The sequence below is a fragment of the Parambassis ranga genome, chromosome 18 (genome assembly GCF_900634625.1).
Source record: "Parambassis ranga chromosome 18, fParRan2.1, whole genome shotgun sequence".
NCBI classification, from domain to species: domain Eukaryota; kingdom Metazoa; phylum Chordata; class Actinopteri; family Ambassidae; genus Parambassis; species Parambassis ranga.
The window spans coordinates 5,613,925-5,630,332 of NC_041038.1; the positions used below are offsets into that span (position 1 = coordinate 5,613,925).

Genomic DNA, 16,408 nt, shown 5'->3' on the forward strand with positions numbered 1-16,408 from the left:
TTGTGAACAGCTGTCATTTGCATGTGTTTTAAATTGTTGCACTTCCTCTGCTTTCACCTCGCTGTCCCTCTGTGCATTAGTCTACACACACACACACCCACACACACACCTTCATTGGATTTATGAGTAGGTTTGCACAGATTGAGCTCAGGTGCATGTTTCGGTTCCCTGTGTCTGTGTGGATTTTGAAGATTTAAAAACAAAACAAACATTATTATTAGATGTGCTGCAGCATATATACAGCCTTCAGCCTTCACATTGCTCTGTCTGTAACATCATGTTTATCCCATATTAAAATATCACATCATTATATAGTACAATAATATAAGAGCCTAGAGCATACCACACACGGACATGGCATTTTTTCCCCACGTGACATCATGTTACATCTTAGCTGCTTCATTTGTTGATTATTGTTTTTTAGGTTTTTCCATGCCTTCAAGATGGAATCATACATACTCTCTGACTGCCAGTCTTGGTCTCAGAAGCTTAGGTGGTAGCAGGATGACATTTCATGGGTGTTGTGCCACCGCTGTTGTCTATGTCAGTTTCAAGCATCATATTTGGCACACCACCTCTCAGTGTGTTCCCACTCCTGTATGGTCTTATAGTACATTTCCACGTTTTAACAATAGATTAATTATACTGCAGAATATTCCAGTCACATAACTGAAGCCTGAACTCTAAATGCATTATTCATGCTGTCATGGAAAATCATCCCACACAGTTCTGACTGGATCAGCTGACACTTCAATTAAACCTAAAGGTCTTTATGTGAGGATATCCAGTGTGTGTGTGACTGTTTATTTCATCCTGTTATTGTAATCTCCACTTAACAGTTTAATATATGAGGAAACCCCTCTTATCTAATTGATTTAGTTAATGTTGTCCTGGTGAATAATATGCCAACATTACTCTCAGGTTTCTCCCTTCTGGATCACTCTCTCTCACACACACATACCCATAATGATAATGATAATAACTTTCCTAACCCATTAATCACTGTGGTAACGCCACAACAGCACAGAGGCCCATTTATTCTCTGAACCCCGCTCTCTCTGATCATCCCGGCTTTCATTTCAATATCACACACTGTACAACAGGTTTGCTCCGTTGGCACTGCACTCAAGATAAGTGCGGCTGTGCTCTTTGTTTGGCATTAGTGCCAAAATATTTGCAGCACTGGAAGGGAGAGCTTTGCATTGTGTCACAGTGCAATATAAATTACTTCATACATTTTTTAATTCACTGAGAGCAAGCAGGGTCTCATAAATATGGTGACCTTATATTTCTGACTGCAGCAACTTCTAATCAATATTATATAGAAGCATTCGTTTCTTGAGCTCTCATACAGGCTGATTTGAGAACACATAAATGACGAGTGGGATACAGGTTATCATGACAAAAATAATTGCTTAGAAATCATTTTAAATTTCTGTAAAATAAGTTAATTTTTTATTTTTCATCACTCTGCTTGGCTCACTCGGGACTTAAAGTTGGCTCTAAACTTTGTTGGCTGCATTTCTTTTACCATACACTGATAAATGTGTTTAAATTATGGCTGCAAATAATGACTGTTTTTGTTGTTTATCTGCTGAATGCCAATTTCAAAGTTCTTTCTTCATTAGTAGCTACAAAGCTAATTAAAATAGTCAACCTGGTCTATTTACAGTCTACAAAGCACAGATCGCACATTTACAAGTAGAGCAGAGGTTGAAGCAGTCAGATTCTTCACTTAACCATATCCCATAGTGATTAAAGCTGTGAAGCCCCTCCCGGCCCTGTGCTACAACTGTCCCTCCATGGATGATAAGTAAAGAGTAAGTGGATGTATGGACAGAGGAACGAGAAAAAACTGTGACTACATATAAATTGCGTCTATATTTAGAAACAGAAAAGTGACGAGAAGAAGCACGAGGACTGTGAAAAATGGCCGGCTTAAAGAACATGATTGGCCCTACACTGTTTCCACGGTGACTAATGGGATACCAAACTTATTATCACTGTATGGCAGGAAGAGAGTGGGTGATGCTTTGAGTGTGTAAAAAGATAAAGCTGAGAAAGTGTGTTTAAAGAGAGAGTAGTTACGCATACCAAAGTGTGACCTGTGAAGAAATGTCTGTGTGCTGACAGGTGTACTTTGTGTGTGTGTGTGTGTGTGTTTGCATGCGCTTACTTCAGTACTCAAGGATATAAGAGAGAGATCAGGAAGGATTAATGTAGCCTCCAATTATACTGCTCTTGTGTTTTCTTTCTCTCCCTCCCTCCATCCCTTTCTTTGACAAACACACATGCATGTACGAGCAAATGACCTCTGTCCCTTTCTCTCTCTTTTCTCTAAGCTCTTGGTGACAAGGGGATTTCCTTTTTATGAAGATTGCACATGTGGCACAGAGAGGGGCAGAGAGGAAGCGCGGATTGGGTGAAATAACAGAATAAAATAAAGGTGGAATGAAATGAAGAAGAGAAGCCAGTGCTAACAGAAATAGGAAGAAACGGACGAGGAAGATGAGAAAGAAAAAGAGAGCGAGAAAAACTTGCATCATCTCTCTAAAACACGCCTGAGGGTGGAGGAGGATAACATTTTCACCTTCAGTGACTCTGAAACAGACACACACGCACACATTTACAGACATTGATTCACCTCATTTGCTTCTTGTTGATTAACTTTTGTCACAGCTGCATCTTGATTCTGTGGTTGTGTTTATTTTAAAGCTGTGTGTAATCGTCTTCTTATTCTTATTTCTATATATAATTATATAATAATTAATTATCTGTAATACAAAATTATAATTACATAGAAACACAGTCAGTAATGCAGTCATTATGAAGCATCTGATCCACAGTCCCTATCATTTTTGACTGTCCAGTGTAACATGACTTGTTACAGTTTGTCTGCACCAGGATAAAAGAGGCATGATGAGTGTTCACATGGTGTGTGCTCTCCTGTGGCCTTGTCAGGAAATGCATGGTATAAAATGTTGGAGACGCTTGTTGCAGATGGGATGTGAGATTTGCTTTATGTTGTAAATCGGTCTGTGTTAACTCAAATTATAATGTCTCCTAAACCTGACTAGGACTTTGGACTTTTGTCTGTCTTAATTATATACTACTTAGGACATATGAAGTAGTTTAGGCCAGCCACTGCTGCTCCTGTTCACTTGCTCTTGTCCAGCTGGGAAAGATAAGACAGATTTTTTGGTTGTGTCCTGCCTCACATTCTGCTTTCTGTTTGACATGTGCATGCCAGCTGACTAAACAAAAGGACCTCGCTTGTTAACAGAAATCAATCTTAATATGTTAAAGTGCCTTGATTGGCTGCATCTTTACGATCAAGATATAGATTTTCCAATTAATATATTACTGTATTTTCCGGACTATAAGTCGCACTTTTTTTCATCTTTTGGCTGGGTATGCGACTGATACTCAGATGCGACTTATATATGAAATATGTTCTGTCCCTCTCCTGACGGTTCTCTTTCACCTCCAGCTTGTCCACACTTTGCATTCCGAGCATAGGTGACGTGCACATTCATGGAACGTGCGCTTGCAGCTGAGTCGATAGGCCGACAGGTCGCTAATTCCAGACAGCTATAGCACACAGTAGTCTGCCTTTTACTCATTTACAGGATATTTATAGGAGTTTCTGTGCGGTGAAGCTAATAATTTCTCTGTGTAAGGACTTGTAATGTGTGTGTCTCACACATAATGTCCTGCAGCCACACTGCTTAAGTTAAGAGGAATTCAACAGGCAACGTTATGCTAAAAACGTAGTGATTTACGCTGGTGTGACTAATACTCTGGTGCGACCTGTAGTCCGGAAAATACGGTAATATCTTTTAAAAAATGTAGCATCCACACCACACACCCCTACAGAAAATCAATCGGCCGCCATACATACATACATACACACACAAAACCCTGACACACACACAAACCCCACTGCCATCATATCAGGCATCATCTTTTCTCATATTAATGTCACAGCCCATTAAAACCCTTTTAACCTCATTTGGCTGATGTCCCCGCCTACACAAACTTTCACATGTTTCTGCAGCATGAAGGAAGGACAGAGAGAGAACGGATGCACAATTAGAAGGGTGAGAACTTTGGCTGCAGGCCCACATCTCCATACTTTTTGTAGTTTTATGTGACATAAGAATGTGTAGAAGTTAGATCCTATCACAGCAGATAAAAGCGGAGGGGAAAAAAAGCTAGCTGCTTCAGACAGGACCCACATTGTCTTGGTAGCCTGTGGTGAAATTGGTATTCTGTACTCTTCTGGGAATAGAAAAACAGCAGCTACTCCTGAACTTCACTTCACCTTCTCTTCTTCCTTAAATTATTTTGAGGCTGAAAATTGTCTTAACATCTACCACAAAAGGATGAGATGTTTACAAATTGTGATTTTTGAAGGATAGAGCAAAACAATAAATGTAAATAAGAGAAAAAAGATGGAGGTTGAGACCAGAAGCTGTGAGATTACAGTGCTTGCTGTCCCTCTCTCTCATTCTTAACCTTTGTGACCTTAGCTTCAGGCTTGATCTGCACATATGACGCAGGCAGACGTCGAGACATTACATGTAATGCCCTGTGTGTGCATGTGTAGCATATGCTCTACGTACTGACTGCTGTAGGGACCAGTGACTGATGTCTGTGTCCTTCATTCTCTCTAAACTTCAGAATGTACATCTCAGAAATGTTCTTTGTTTCAGTAACATTTTACATGTACAGAATACTGACTTAAAAAATACACAATTCTTGTAGACAGCATAGATCACTGGATTTATTTTTTAATGTTTTTTTTTTTTACTTTTGTTGAAGTGTTCGTCTGTAATGGCTCTTGTTAGTTAGCACATGGTTAAAACAACCTCCAGTAATATATATATGCTAATAGCTGAATGAAAACTATTTAGTAATTGTGCTGATTAATTGTTTCAGTAATCAATCGATCAAAATCAAAATTGCAGTTCTTTGGAGCCCTATTCTTGTGGCGATGTATTTTGAGCGTGTTTGTCCTCAGAGTGATGGATGTGCTCATTGCAGATCGATGTTGGGCACAGTCTTTCAGGGAGCAACTAACATTGAGTAGTACTGACCACACACACACAGACACACACTGTTTTCAGCCTGCAGCTGTTGGCCAGAAAAGGATTTGAGCAAAATACACTTCAAAGATAAATGAGCCTCCTACTAATTATAATTTAAAAGTGAAATATCCAATGTTTTGATTACATTCCAGAAAATAATTAGCCAGAATTTTGCACCTTCTTTGCCTGACATGACTGCAGTGACCTGCCTTCAGATATTCACTGTCAACATTTCTGCAACACTAAATGGCAGGAGACTGAGGAACAGGTGCATCAGAGTCTGTCGTGAGCTCCAGTGGGATGCATTTAGCAAGCACTCTGAACCTGTTTGTGCAACAACAACATTTAGAAACAGATTCCGCTGTCAGTGAAGGCACCACACACACATCAGTCTGTCTGAATGTAGAGTGAAAGACTATGCATCCTGTAGTGCATTTGCGGTAGACAGCTGTCAGTCACTGTACCCTTCAGAGCTGTGCACACACAGATCATAAACCCAAAGCTCACTGATGCATGTGCAACATTTTGCAGTGACTTATAACACTATTTTGAGGGCACAGCCCGGCTGTCCCTGATGTCTTTCGTTTTTGTTCCACTGGGTTGCGTTCAGCATCGCCTTAAAGCTGCACTGTGAGTATGGGCAGTGCTTTGCAGCACTCTCTAACGTGCTTGGACAGCTGTATCCATGGCCCAGTGGGGCGCGTTCACTATCACCCTTAAATCTGCCTAATTACGCATCTCATCAGCTCTTCAGCCACTCGATAGCTGTAATCCTAGCGACACACGCATACAACACACACACACACACACACTCTCTGTTTCTCCACCATCTCTTTGCATCCCTTTCTTGAATTTCTTGGGTTTTATCTCAGCCTCTTATATTTTTCCTTCCCTCAACATTTCCCTCCTCTCTGCTGCCCCTTTTAACCATGTTTTCCTCCTCTCTCTCTCTGTCTCTGTTATGTCATGCTCCTCAGCTCTCCTCTAATCTTGTCCTAACCAAGGAACCAAGCTCTTTGAGCTCTGTGTACCACGGGCCAGTGCAGCTTCTCCTCCATCCTCCCACAATAACTTCACCCTCCTGGGTTTGCCTTGCTGCCTCATTGCGCCCTCCCCACTCCTTTCTCTATTCCACTCTCCACCACCACCAAGCCCCCCCACTTCCTGTCTCCCCTAAGCCTGGAGCCTCTACAAGTCCAGCCAATGATCAGTCACGCTTGCACACACTCACACAACGGTCCCACAGACACACTCACAACCCACACAACACCAGTAAATTTGCAGGGAACAACTCATATAAGACACACACATAGAACCAAGATCAGTTATGCTGGCTTTATCTTGCTCCCTTTCAGTGTATGTGGTCGAGGGAAATAATAAAAACATTAATGTCTGTTAGTATCTTTTTTTTGTAGAAAAGTAGTTCATAATTATAAAACCAAATCACTGAGGCTCAATCACGTGAGAAGTTTAGACCAATTAAAGAAAGGGGTGGTCCTCATATTTTCTGACCTGATCTCCTCCTGTAGGTCAGTGTTTAAAGAACCTAACTGTAAAGTCCTTGCCTGAGTAACGAAGACCTCAGTCTGCACTCACATCCTCACAGGTCTGACGTGAAATACAATCAGGATCTGCTTCCATTTATACTTTAAAAGGTATAATTACAATCTTATAATCCACTTTAACGCCCCCTCATAGCCTCAAGTACAGGAGGTGCAGCAGGCTGCCAACCACTGTGAAGGTTACCTACAAATGGTGTTCTGGCTCCTGCCGCTGTGGTATAATATAGAGAACCTGAGACAAGTTCAACATTATGCAGACCATAGGGTCTGTTTAAAAGATGGACAGGGAGGATGAGCAAGAGAAAAAGTAAGGAATGACAAATAAAAGAATGAGAGATAAACGAATAAAATAATGCAGCACACAACCGAGCTATAAAACCAAAGAAAACAACTCTGGAAGTGAGACAGAAAAACCAATAAAAATATAGTTGTAGTCCTCAGAGAGTACATAAATCCAGCCACTACTGTGCTGTACTTATATAAAATGCCTCTATCTGGAGGGCAAACAGATATTACAAAAACCAAAACATTTTTTGGGGGCTGTTTCAAGAAGCTGCAGGTGTTTTGCATTCAAATGATGATATGATCTCACCTCAGTGACCGAGTGTGTGTTTTTATAGCTTCATGTGGGCATATGACTTGTTATGGCAGCTGTGTGAAGAGAGGACAAGAGGACATGGACACATAAAGTATGAATGTTAGCCCATGTTAAAAAATGTGATGAATCAAATGTCATCTAAGCCTTATGACATTGTGTGTATGTGTGTGGTGACTCGTGGTGCAGAGAAGCACATAGCTGATATGATATAAATCAGCAACCATGGTCAGTGCTCTTACTGCTCTCAGTAAGTGAGCTGAAGCTTGTGCGTGTGATGAGCTTCACAGTGCATATGAATAGAATATGTGCATTGTGTGCTGTCATCTCGTCCCGCTGCACCCTCTGGAACATGCTGCACAGTTTCCAAATTCACTTGTGACTCAAATATGTGCATTCATTTTGTGATGAAACAAGTTTTGTGGTGTCCCTCTTTTGTTTTAAGATAAAATTGGTTTAGATAGTTGCAGTGTTTTAGATTACAAGTTTGATTGCTGGATTTGGCCGCTTGAGCGACAGACAGTTGCCGTATCACAGCGCGAGTTTCCTGCTCCACAATTGCCCGCCCCCATAAACTCTGCTCGAGCTCCCCCTCTTTGTCCACATTTGGAGTTTTGGCGGACATGACGCTGCCAACATGGCGGCCGTCAGAGCGTCCCGGAGCCTCCCACCGAGCCTCAGAACGGCTCCTCAGAAACAAACGGGTGATGTCATCTAAGCTCTGCCCATAGTTTTTACGATCAATGGGATGAACACACAGGGATCCAGATACATAAACATACATGTTCTGTTTTTAGAGACTGAAATATTGACCTCATGTCATGTTTTTCTTCACTTTCTCCCACTGTTTTTTATTCTCTATTCGGTTGTGTTCAGACATTGAATAGAGGTTTGATGCAAATTAATTTTGTTTACCTATTAACCGGTTGTTTTACCAATAACTTTCAATTATGTAAACACGATTCAAGGAATTACCTTATTTGTCTGCAGCTGTTCACAAACAACACCTGTTAGCTGGTTGATTGACAACAGAACAAAACACATGCGACAGCTTTGTGTGTGTGTGTGTGAATTTATTACTGTCTGTGTATTTAAATATGTGGACATATTTTCATTTCTGTACATGCCTACATGCAGCGGGACACATGCATGAGCATCACTGTCAAGTCAGACGAGGTCATGGTATATATGTGTGTGTGATCTGTCAGAAGGTCTTAAGTCTTATACAGGAAGCCTTTGGGAAATAAAACACATGCACGCACAAGGATTAAGAAGTCATTCTAATACAGCTGTTCCTTTGCTTTCGAACCACTTAAGTTATGGAAAAAATGCTGCTATCAAACATCTAAATGCAAATAAACCTTTGGGAAAATTACCAAAATAAAAGCATGTCACAGCTACTTAATTTTTGTCAGAAGAAGTGTTATTTCTCAGCATCTGTTCCTTGTCTCATAAGTGTACTTTATAAGCAGACATTTCTCAGTCATGCAGCCTTGCACATTATTATTGAAAGGTGGCACTAACTCTGAAAATTAAAGAGCAGCTTGACTCTGCCCAGAAAAAGGCTAATAGCTTTTTCAAGCATAAATGCAAATTATGAACACCTTGACACAAAATAGACCCGGTAAGCTAAAATCAAGCCATAACTGCACATTTAAATCAGTTTTAAAGCTACAGTGTGAAGCTGTTTATGAATGCACATGAATGGTTTACTAACAGTCTTACAACATACACTCAAGGCTAAAATGCATTAATAGCAAGGAAGTCTTTCCACTTGTGTCAGCAGACACACATATTGTAGACTAGACAGCCACAGATTTGTTTACTGATGAGGACGACATGAAAGGAGCGATGAAGCTAGGCTGAGAGGAGGTGTGAAAGAGAGCGAGCAGAGGAATATGGAGAGGTGCTAAATACATGTAGTGGTGAGCATGCAGCGTGGGCAGACATGAAGGAGGAGGACACCAGGACTTTAAGTTAGGGCAGGGGAGGAAAAGCAGGTGGTGAGGGTGAGAGGGAGGTAGAGAGAGAGAGAGAGAGAGAGAGAGAAAACAGGTGATTTAATAAAAGCAGGAGAAAAAGATGAAAGGAAAGCACCACTCTGCAGATAGTCCTTGGATTTTACTATTGATCACTGACCGCCTACTGAGTATCAATACTAACATGATGAATTATTGTGATACCAATGACTTCTCATTGTTGCCTTTTAACAATACCATCCATCACCAGACAGACAAACAAAAAGAGAGAAAAAGAGCAAAACCCCTGGTGTGTAAAAGTCAGTGACTGTGTAGTCTCCAATCAGCTGTTGTCAGTGTCTAAGAACAAGGCTGGATAACAATTGAAAAAATAACTTCACGCTCTGAAGGGCTGAAGAACACATGTTTTCAGCTGCTGATAAAGACCTTGAATTGGATACCCTTCCTGTATACAGTTCTGTAGTGGTTGTATGAAGTCTGATAAACCTCTAAAGACTTGTAGAGTTAAGGTCAGATCTCTGTAGTAGAAGTGTAAAAGCTTGAGGCTACATCAGCTGTTACTAGCATAACACACTTAAATCTCTGACAAAATAATGTAATAAAGTTATTAATGGTAACAAACAGCAACTAAATGAGATGGCAGGGCATTTGCATACCAAGAGAATGTGGGAAGATTACAGTAGCAGCCAAGATGTGAAAGTTTAAGACATTTTAATACTTTTATCACTGTAAGCCAAAAACTTATAGCAACCTGTGATGCAGGAGTGAAGTCATTTAAGGAAAGAAGGAATAAAATAAGAAAAGTAGAGCGGGAGAGAGAACAAGGGAGAAGAGGGAAAGATGGTGAAGATGGTGGAGGAGAGAAGTGATTTTAGTATTGAAGTGACAGGTTGTTGTCAGGGCAGCGAGACCCTGGAAGATAGATGAAGACAGGGTCAGCGACTCCACTCTAATGTCACGACAGATGACTAACTGTGGTTGCGTGTGTGTATATATAGGTGTGTGTGTTTGTGTGAAAACAGGGTCAGCATTTTTGTCCAAAGCTGACTAACCCTGAGAGTTGTGTGTGTGTGTGTGTCAGTACAAGGTCAGCAGCTTCTGCACCACGGGGCTTGACAGAGACGGTTTGTGTTTGTCTCTGTTTTGTGTGTGTGTGTGTGTGTGTACATGTGTGTTTCCGATGGTTTGACCTAACGCCGCCAGATCAAATGGCTCTTTTTCTGTGTTTTCACTCACAGCATATTAACTTGACCCGCCTCTTCGCCTCCTCGTCGTGGAAACATATTGCTGATGTATCTCAGCTGCTGACTGCTGGTTCCAGTTTAACGTATGTTTACAGGAATCTGCAGCAGTGATCTGCACAAACATGCAGCGTCTGATAAGCGTGTGCGTAGAGATCCACTCATGAAAGACCACATTCAAGGCCCCTCTACTGCACTAGGGAATTGTTGAAATACTGAAAAATCAATTTTAAAGCTCCTTGTAATGTTAACGCTAAGTACTGTACTGTCTGTTCCCCCCGTTGAGATGAGAGCCTGCCCCGAGTTAGAAGAATCAGCACTGTTTGAACATTTGCACCTTCAACGCTCACTCACACCAAAATATTCATGAACAGTGGAGCACTTGGGGATTTTGTTTGCCCGTCTCAAGCAGCACATCTTTAACTTTGCCTGAAACTGAAGGATTATACAAACCTTGAATGTGCATGAATTTTAGGCCTCTTGTGGGATTAGCACATCAATGACCCATTATCACATGTTGCAGATGTAAACAAACACTTTTCTATGCACGCATGAAGCAGACATGGAACAACACTCTTTGTTTGTTGATTCCTGGTTCCACTGTTTGCTTTGTTTTTCTCTGTTTTGGTCTCCACCTCCTATTGAAGCGAACTCCTCTAAAAAGAGCATTCATGTAGCTATGCACTCTTTGGTGGTTGTGTGACGACGTGGTCTGTTTTACTGCTTTCAGCATGTCTTAATTAAAGGCCTTATATACTGATGGGAATGCTGAATTGGAGTAGTTCATGTGAACGTTGGTACTGAAAGGTGAAGTAATCCCTGCTGCCTCTTTCTGTCTACCTCCAGGTATTGGACGTCACCCCACCCTGAGCTGACCCAGTAGAGCTTAGGAGACTCCAACGAAGAGCCCACTGCGTTAGCAGAAATGGCTTCTGCAGCCATGTCTGGACCTCAGTCTTCTCTTAACTCCCCTTGCTCATCCCGCTTCTCCTCTTCTCTGCTCTTCCTCCTCCTCTCCCTTCTGATGCTGCTGTCATGTCCTGGATCAGTTCATGCAAGTTCATCAGAGAACTGTTCAGCTAGTGGCGACCCATGTCAAGAAGGTAAGTGGATCTAATCCCTGAACTACCTGCAGTTCAATGCGAATAGGGAGGGATTATCATGATTACATATAGATTTATGTACTTAAACCTTTCAATGAACATGGCTCACTGAAAGGGTTAAGTAAAGGGTTGAGCCTCCAGTTTAGCTATCAGTGAGCAGTCTCAGCTATGCAAGCTTTACAGTGACAGACTGCATGTTATTAGAGAGGCAGAAAGTAGTGAGATTATCACTCTCAAAAAATTATTTGTATTTTTTCTCTGTCTTGTTCAGGTGTGGTTCTGCCTGTGTGGAACCCTCAGAACCCTTCTGTAGGGGATAAAGTGGCACGGGCTATTGTTTACTTTGTAGCGCTCATCTACATGTTCCTGGGTATGAGCATTATAGCGGACCGATTCATGTCATCTATAGAGGTAAGGAAATGAATGAAGAATGTAGCATAGCGATTAAAGTGGTTATATTATACCATACCAGACAATAATTTAGTCTTTCGTCTTTGCTGTTTTCGTTCCCCTCCTCTGCAGGTCATAACCTCCCAGGAGAAGGAGATCACCATTAAGAAGCCAAACGGTGAGACCACAACGGCCACGGTCAGAATTTGGAATGAGACCGTTTCCAATCTCACTCTGATGGCTTTGGGCTCTAGTGCCCCAGAGATACTGCTGTCTGTTATTGAGGTCAGTACAATATGAGCCGGGTGACAACACATTAGATCAACTGATACGGAGTGTAATGGGAACACAGTAATCTGATTTTCACCCTAACTGTAGGTGTGCGGTCACGGTTTCGAGGCAGGTGATCTGGGTCCCAGCACCATTGTGGGCAGCGCTGCCTTCAACATGTTCGTCATCATCGCCCTGTGTGTGTATGTAGTTCCCGATGGAGAGACGCGCAAAATCAAACACCTGCGGGTGTTTTTTGTCACAGCAGCCTGGAGTATCTTTGCCTATATCTGGCTCTACCTGATTCTGAGTGTCTTTTCCCCTGGGGAGGTGGAGGTGAGGACAGACATAAGTAGGAGCTGTTGATGGAGGAAGAGGAGGCCTCTGGGTACGAGAGAAGCTGTTAACCCCTCTGTCTCTTCTCTCCTTTAGGTATGGGAGGCAGTGCTTACCTTCCTCTATTTCCCTCTCTGTGTGGTCCAGGCCTGGGTGGCTGACCGCCGCCTTCTCATCTACAAGTATGTCCGCAAGCGTTACCGTGCCGACAAGAATCGTGGCATCATCATCGAGACAGAGGGTGGGGCAGATGGAGGGATTGGAGGCATGGATGGAAGTGGGGCTGCACTGGGTCCAGGGGGCTTCACCAAGATGGATATGCTGGAGCTGGATGGACAGTTAGCATTGAACTGTCACAGTGGGATAGACGGAGGAATGATGGAGGAGGGAGGGGGGAAGGATGAGGAAGATGAGGCCAGGAGGGACATGGCAAGAACGCTGAAAGAGCTGAAACAGAGGCACCCAGATAAAGACATGGAGCAGCTGATCGAGATGGCTAATTATCAGGTCAGCAGAAATCATACTTATATTATATATATATATACAAAAATTTCTGTTGGTTGTATCAATACCACACTAATTAACTAACACATGCAGTTGTTAGCTGCCGTGAACAAATACTGACTGTATGTCAGCTGGTGGGAGATGCTGGGAGTCTGAGCTCATACAATACTTGGTTTATTCCAGCTCTCCAATTCTCCACTTTCAAGTTTTGACTCACTTTCTGAACTAACTCAGTGAAACAGTGTCAAACACATCATCAAATCTGATCTGCTGCTGTGCTCCTCCGACAGCAGCACTAAGGAGGAGATGACACACTGACACGTTCAGCCGTGAACAAGGTCTTCTAGGTGATAGCTGAGGTGACAGTATAAACTTGTTAGAGAAAGAAAATTCTCAGTTTTCCAAAGGAACTTCACAGCTGTTTATCAAATGATTTAATTTTATTATCTGTATAATTGCATCAGTAAATTATATAAATAAATAACATTTATGTTTCCTGAATCGAACACATTCACACCAGCTCACATCAAGATGAGTCTAAATGTGTGTATTTCAGTGCCTAAGAACAAAACAAAGCTGTTTTTAAGCTCTGACTGCAGAGCAGAAGGTGACTTGATTGACAGCACTGTAACATGTAACCCCTCTGCCATCCAGGTGATTATTTTACCGGTAAGTTTCATGAATGTTAGATTAATGAAAGCTCATTCTTGACTTTTTGAGCAGTAGCTTGACAAAAAATATTAACTTGAGGTCCCTTGCTGCCTCTGTGAAGGATGCAAATCGACCTTCAGTTAAGATTTTTTGAATATCTTAGATGAAAGGAGCCACGGAGCCAGAATTTAACATTTAGTTAGATTTGGTATTAGTTAAGTTAGATTTCAGTTTGTCACACTTGTCTGTTAATTCCTGTGAATAAATAAACGTAAAATAGATGGCTCTCAAACACACCCACACATCTCCCTCTCCCTGTTATAATGCAGAAAAAACTGGCAAATTAAGGATTTCCGTGTTAACTGCAGCAGCTGTCCAGGTCTCTCTGTGCCTCCCCCCCTTCTTTTCCATCTTAAGTCTTCTGTTTTGGTAGTGAAGGCATAAAGTGCACTGGGCGGCTCCCAGATGTTTGTTTGCATCCCTACCCACTGCAGCTGCTCCCTCTGCTCCGTGCCATAAATACGAATGACAGCTGCCCTGTAGATTAAACTCCACTGAGTAAATTAAAGCCTTTGTGTTCATAATGAATCACGGAATGAGAAATTAAATAGTTTTTACAAGCAAACATGTTCAGCAAAAAAACAAATCGTTTTTTTCCCAGTTAACTAACAATTACTGATGATTTCCATCTAAAGAGCTGCAGATTGTATGTGGTAAAACTGCCTGCTCACTTTCCTCAAATTTAAATAAATTACCAGCTCCGAGGCCACATTTAATCTAATGATCTCCACAGCTACAGTGGCCTGTTTGTTCATTTTCAATCTGTTGGATCGTTAGCATAATACATTACTGTTCAGCCATACATTTATATTGAAATCATTACTTATAGGATGATGGGGTCATTAAATCTAAAGTTTGTAGCTAAGTGAGACAACTACTAAAGTCTGGCACTTTACAAAGTGGATTTTAAAGTTACATTTTGTAACATTGTTTAACTAGTGACTTATTTTGTTGTCTGTGTTGGTAATATTTGTACCTATTTCTAGCTCTGTCACTGACCTTTGACCCTGATTAACCTCCCTGTGTGTGAGGAACCTTCCAAGAGAGATTCACTGTCTAACCTTTAAATTAAAAGTGAAAGCTTTCATAAATGTTCAAGTAATCTGGACAGACATCAACATGAGTCTGTTCATTCATTTTGTGGTTTTGTCTTTCAGGTCCTGATGCAGCAGCAAAAGAGCAGAGCTTTCTACCGTATCCAGGCAACCAGGATGATGATCGGAGCGGGCAACATCCTCAAAAAGCACGCAGCCGACCAGGCTCGCAAGGTGAGGCGGGTCTCCATTTAACATGATATTTACTGCTACAGCATGAGGATGCAGTGCACCTGACTGTGAGTGTTTTCCAGGTGGTAAGCAGCAATGAGACCCAGGCCCAGGAGGATGACCCTTACACCGTCAGGCTTCAGTTTGAACCCTCTTTGTACCAGTGCTTTGAAAACTGTGGCTCCCTGAAACTGACTGTTGCCAGACAAGGAGGAGACCCTGAAGTCACTGTCAAGGTGTGTGTGTGGAATAAAAGTCTGTGTTTGATAGAAAGACTCCTAAACAAAAATGTTCTCTGAAGAAATTCCCCTCACATCCCTGGCAGTCTTCCTAATCTCAGACTAATTGTAACATGTTCTCACCTCCAGAGGATATGAGCAGCCGTGTTGTCTTTTCTGTTTGGATGTTGTAACTCAAAGAAAACATGTATCCTTTTATAAAGAGTTTAACTCTGGCCTGATGCTCTGAATAAGAGATCTCTTTGAATGATATCTATCTGTTTGCTGTTACTACAGAGGCTTTGTGAGTCTGTTTCCTCGGTTCTTTGTATATACAAACGATCATGCAGCATCAGTGATGTCTGCAGAGGCATGCTGATGGCATACCCTCTGTCTGGGTTCTGCTGAAGGGTTGTTAAGTAAATTGGCCTATTTCACCCACACACAGGCTCTTCAGGAGTGGTAGAAGAGCAGCCCTGTAAAGACAAAAGAAATGTTTTTTTTCAAAGAGACGGCTTGATTAATGTCTGATGTGTTGGACATTTCCAAGTATCTATTCATAGTTCTAGGCTGCTGTCTGATTGGTCGATATGCCCAAGAGATGTTTCAAGAAATTAGCTCTGTACTCCAGCTTAGAAGCTTCAGCAATTTTAGCCCAAGGAGTCTTTTAAATCCTCCAAAACATTGGCCTTCATTTTGAAATATAATATGTATGTTTTTAGTCACTAAGCTTTTTGTTACTTTGTTACTAGGCAGGTGGGATTTTATTACCTATGTTATGTCAGCTTGGGCTGAAAGCTTTTTCTGGATGGCCATAAGCAAATGTTAACAACTACAGAGTTAGAACCTATGTTTTATTTTTAGAAAAAATCTAATCATTTTTCTAGAGGAACATTTCATTTTCAGAAATAGGGGCATAACAAATCAGGACACATGGATTATTGGTACCAAAAGCCTTATTTTCTACATCTCCATGCAAAAATGAAACAATTTAAAGCATATATACCTCACCTCATTTTAAATACTCATAGCATGAATTACTGCAGCTTTCATTTTGTATTAAATAGAATTATCGTCTGATTAATTAGACTGACACACTTCATATGATGTCAGTCCCAGGCATTTTCATTTTCAGGCAAGTTCT

General features: G+C 41.5%; 1 protein-coding gene across 3 annotated transcripts in view; it reads left to right on the top strand.

Moving 5' to 3' along the window:
* Positions 1-16,408, top strand: part of slc8a4b (solute carrier family 8 member 4b) — a 72,458-nt gene that overhangs the window by 24,881 nt on the left and 31,169 nt on the right. For all 3 annotated transcript variants that reach the window (XM_028429447.1, XM_028429449.1, XM_028429448.1), the window contains exons 2-8: positions 11,314-11,570; positions 11,842-11,981; positions 12,093-12,245; positions 12,339-12,566; positions 12,663-13,073; positions 14,939-15,049; positions 15,130-15,282. In XM_028429447.1, the coding sequence (XP_028285248.1) occupies positions 11,393-11,570; positions 11,842-11,981; positions 12,093-12,245; positions 12,339-12,566; positions 12,663-13,073; positions 14,939-15,049; positions 15,130-15,282 (1,374 nt within the window). In that variant the 5' untranslated portion in view covers positions 11,314-11,392. The remainder of the gene's footprint in view (positions 1-11,313; positions 11,571-11,841; positions 11,982-12,092; positions 12,246-12,338; positions 12,567-12,662; positions 13,074-14,938; positions 15,050-15,129; positions 15,283-16,408) is intronic.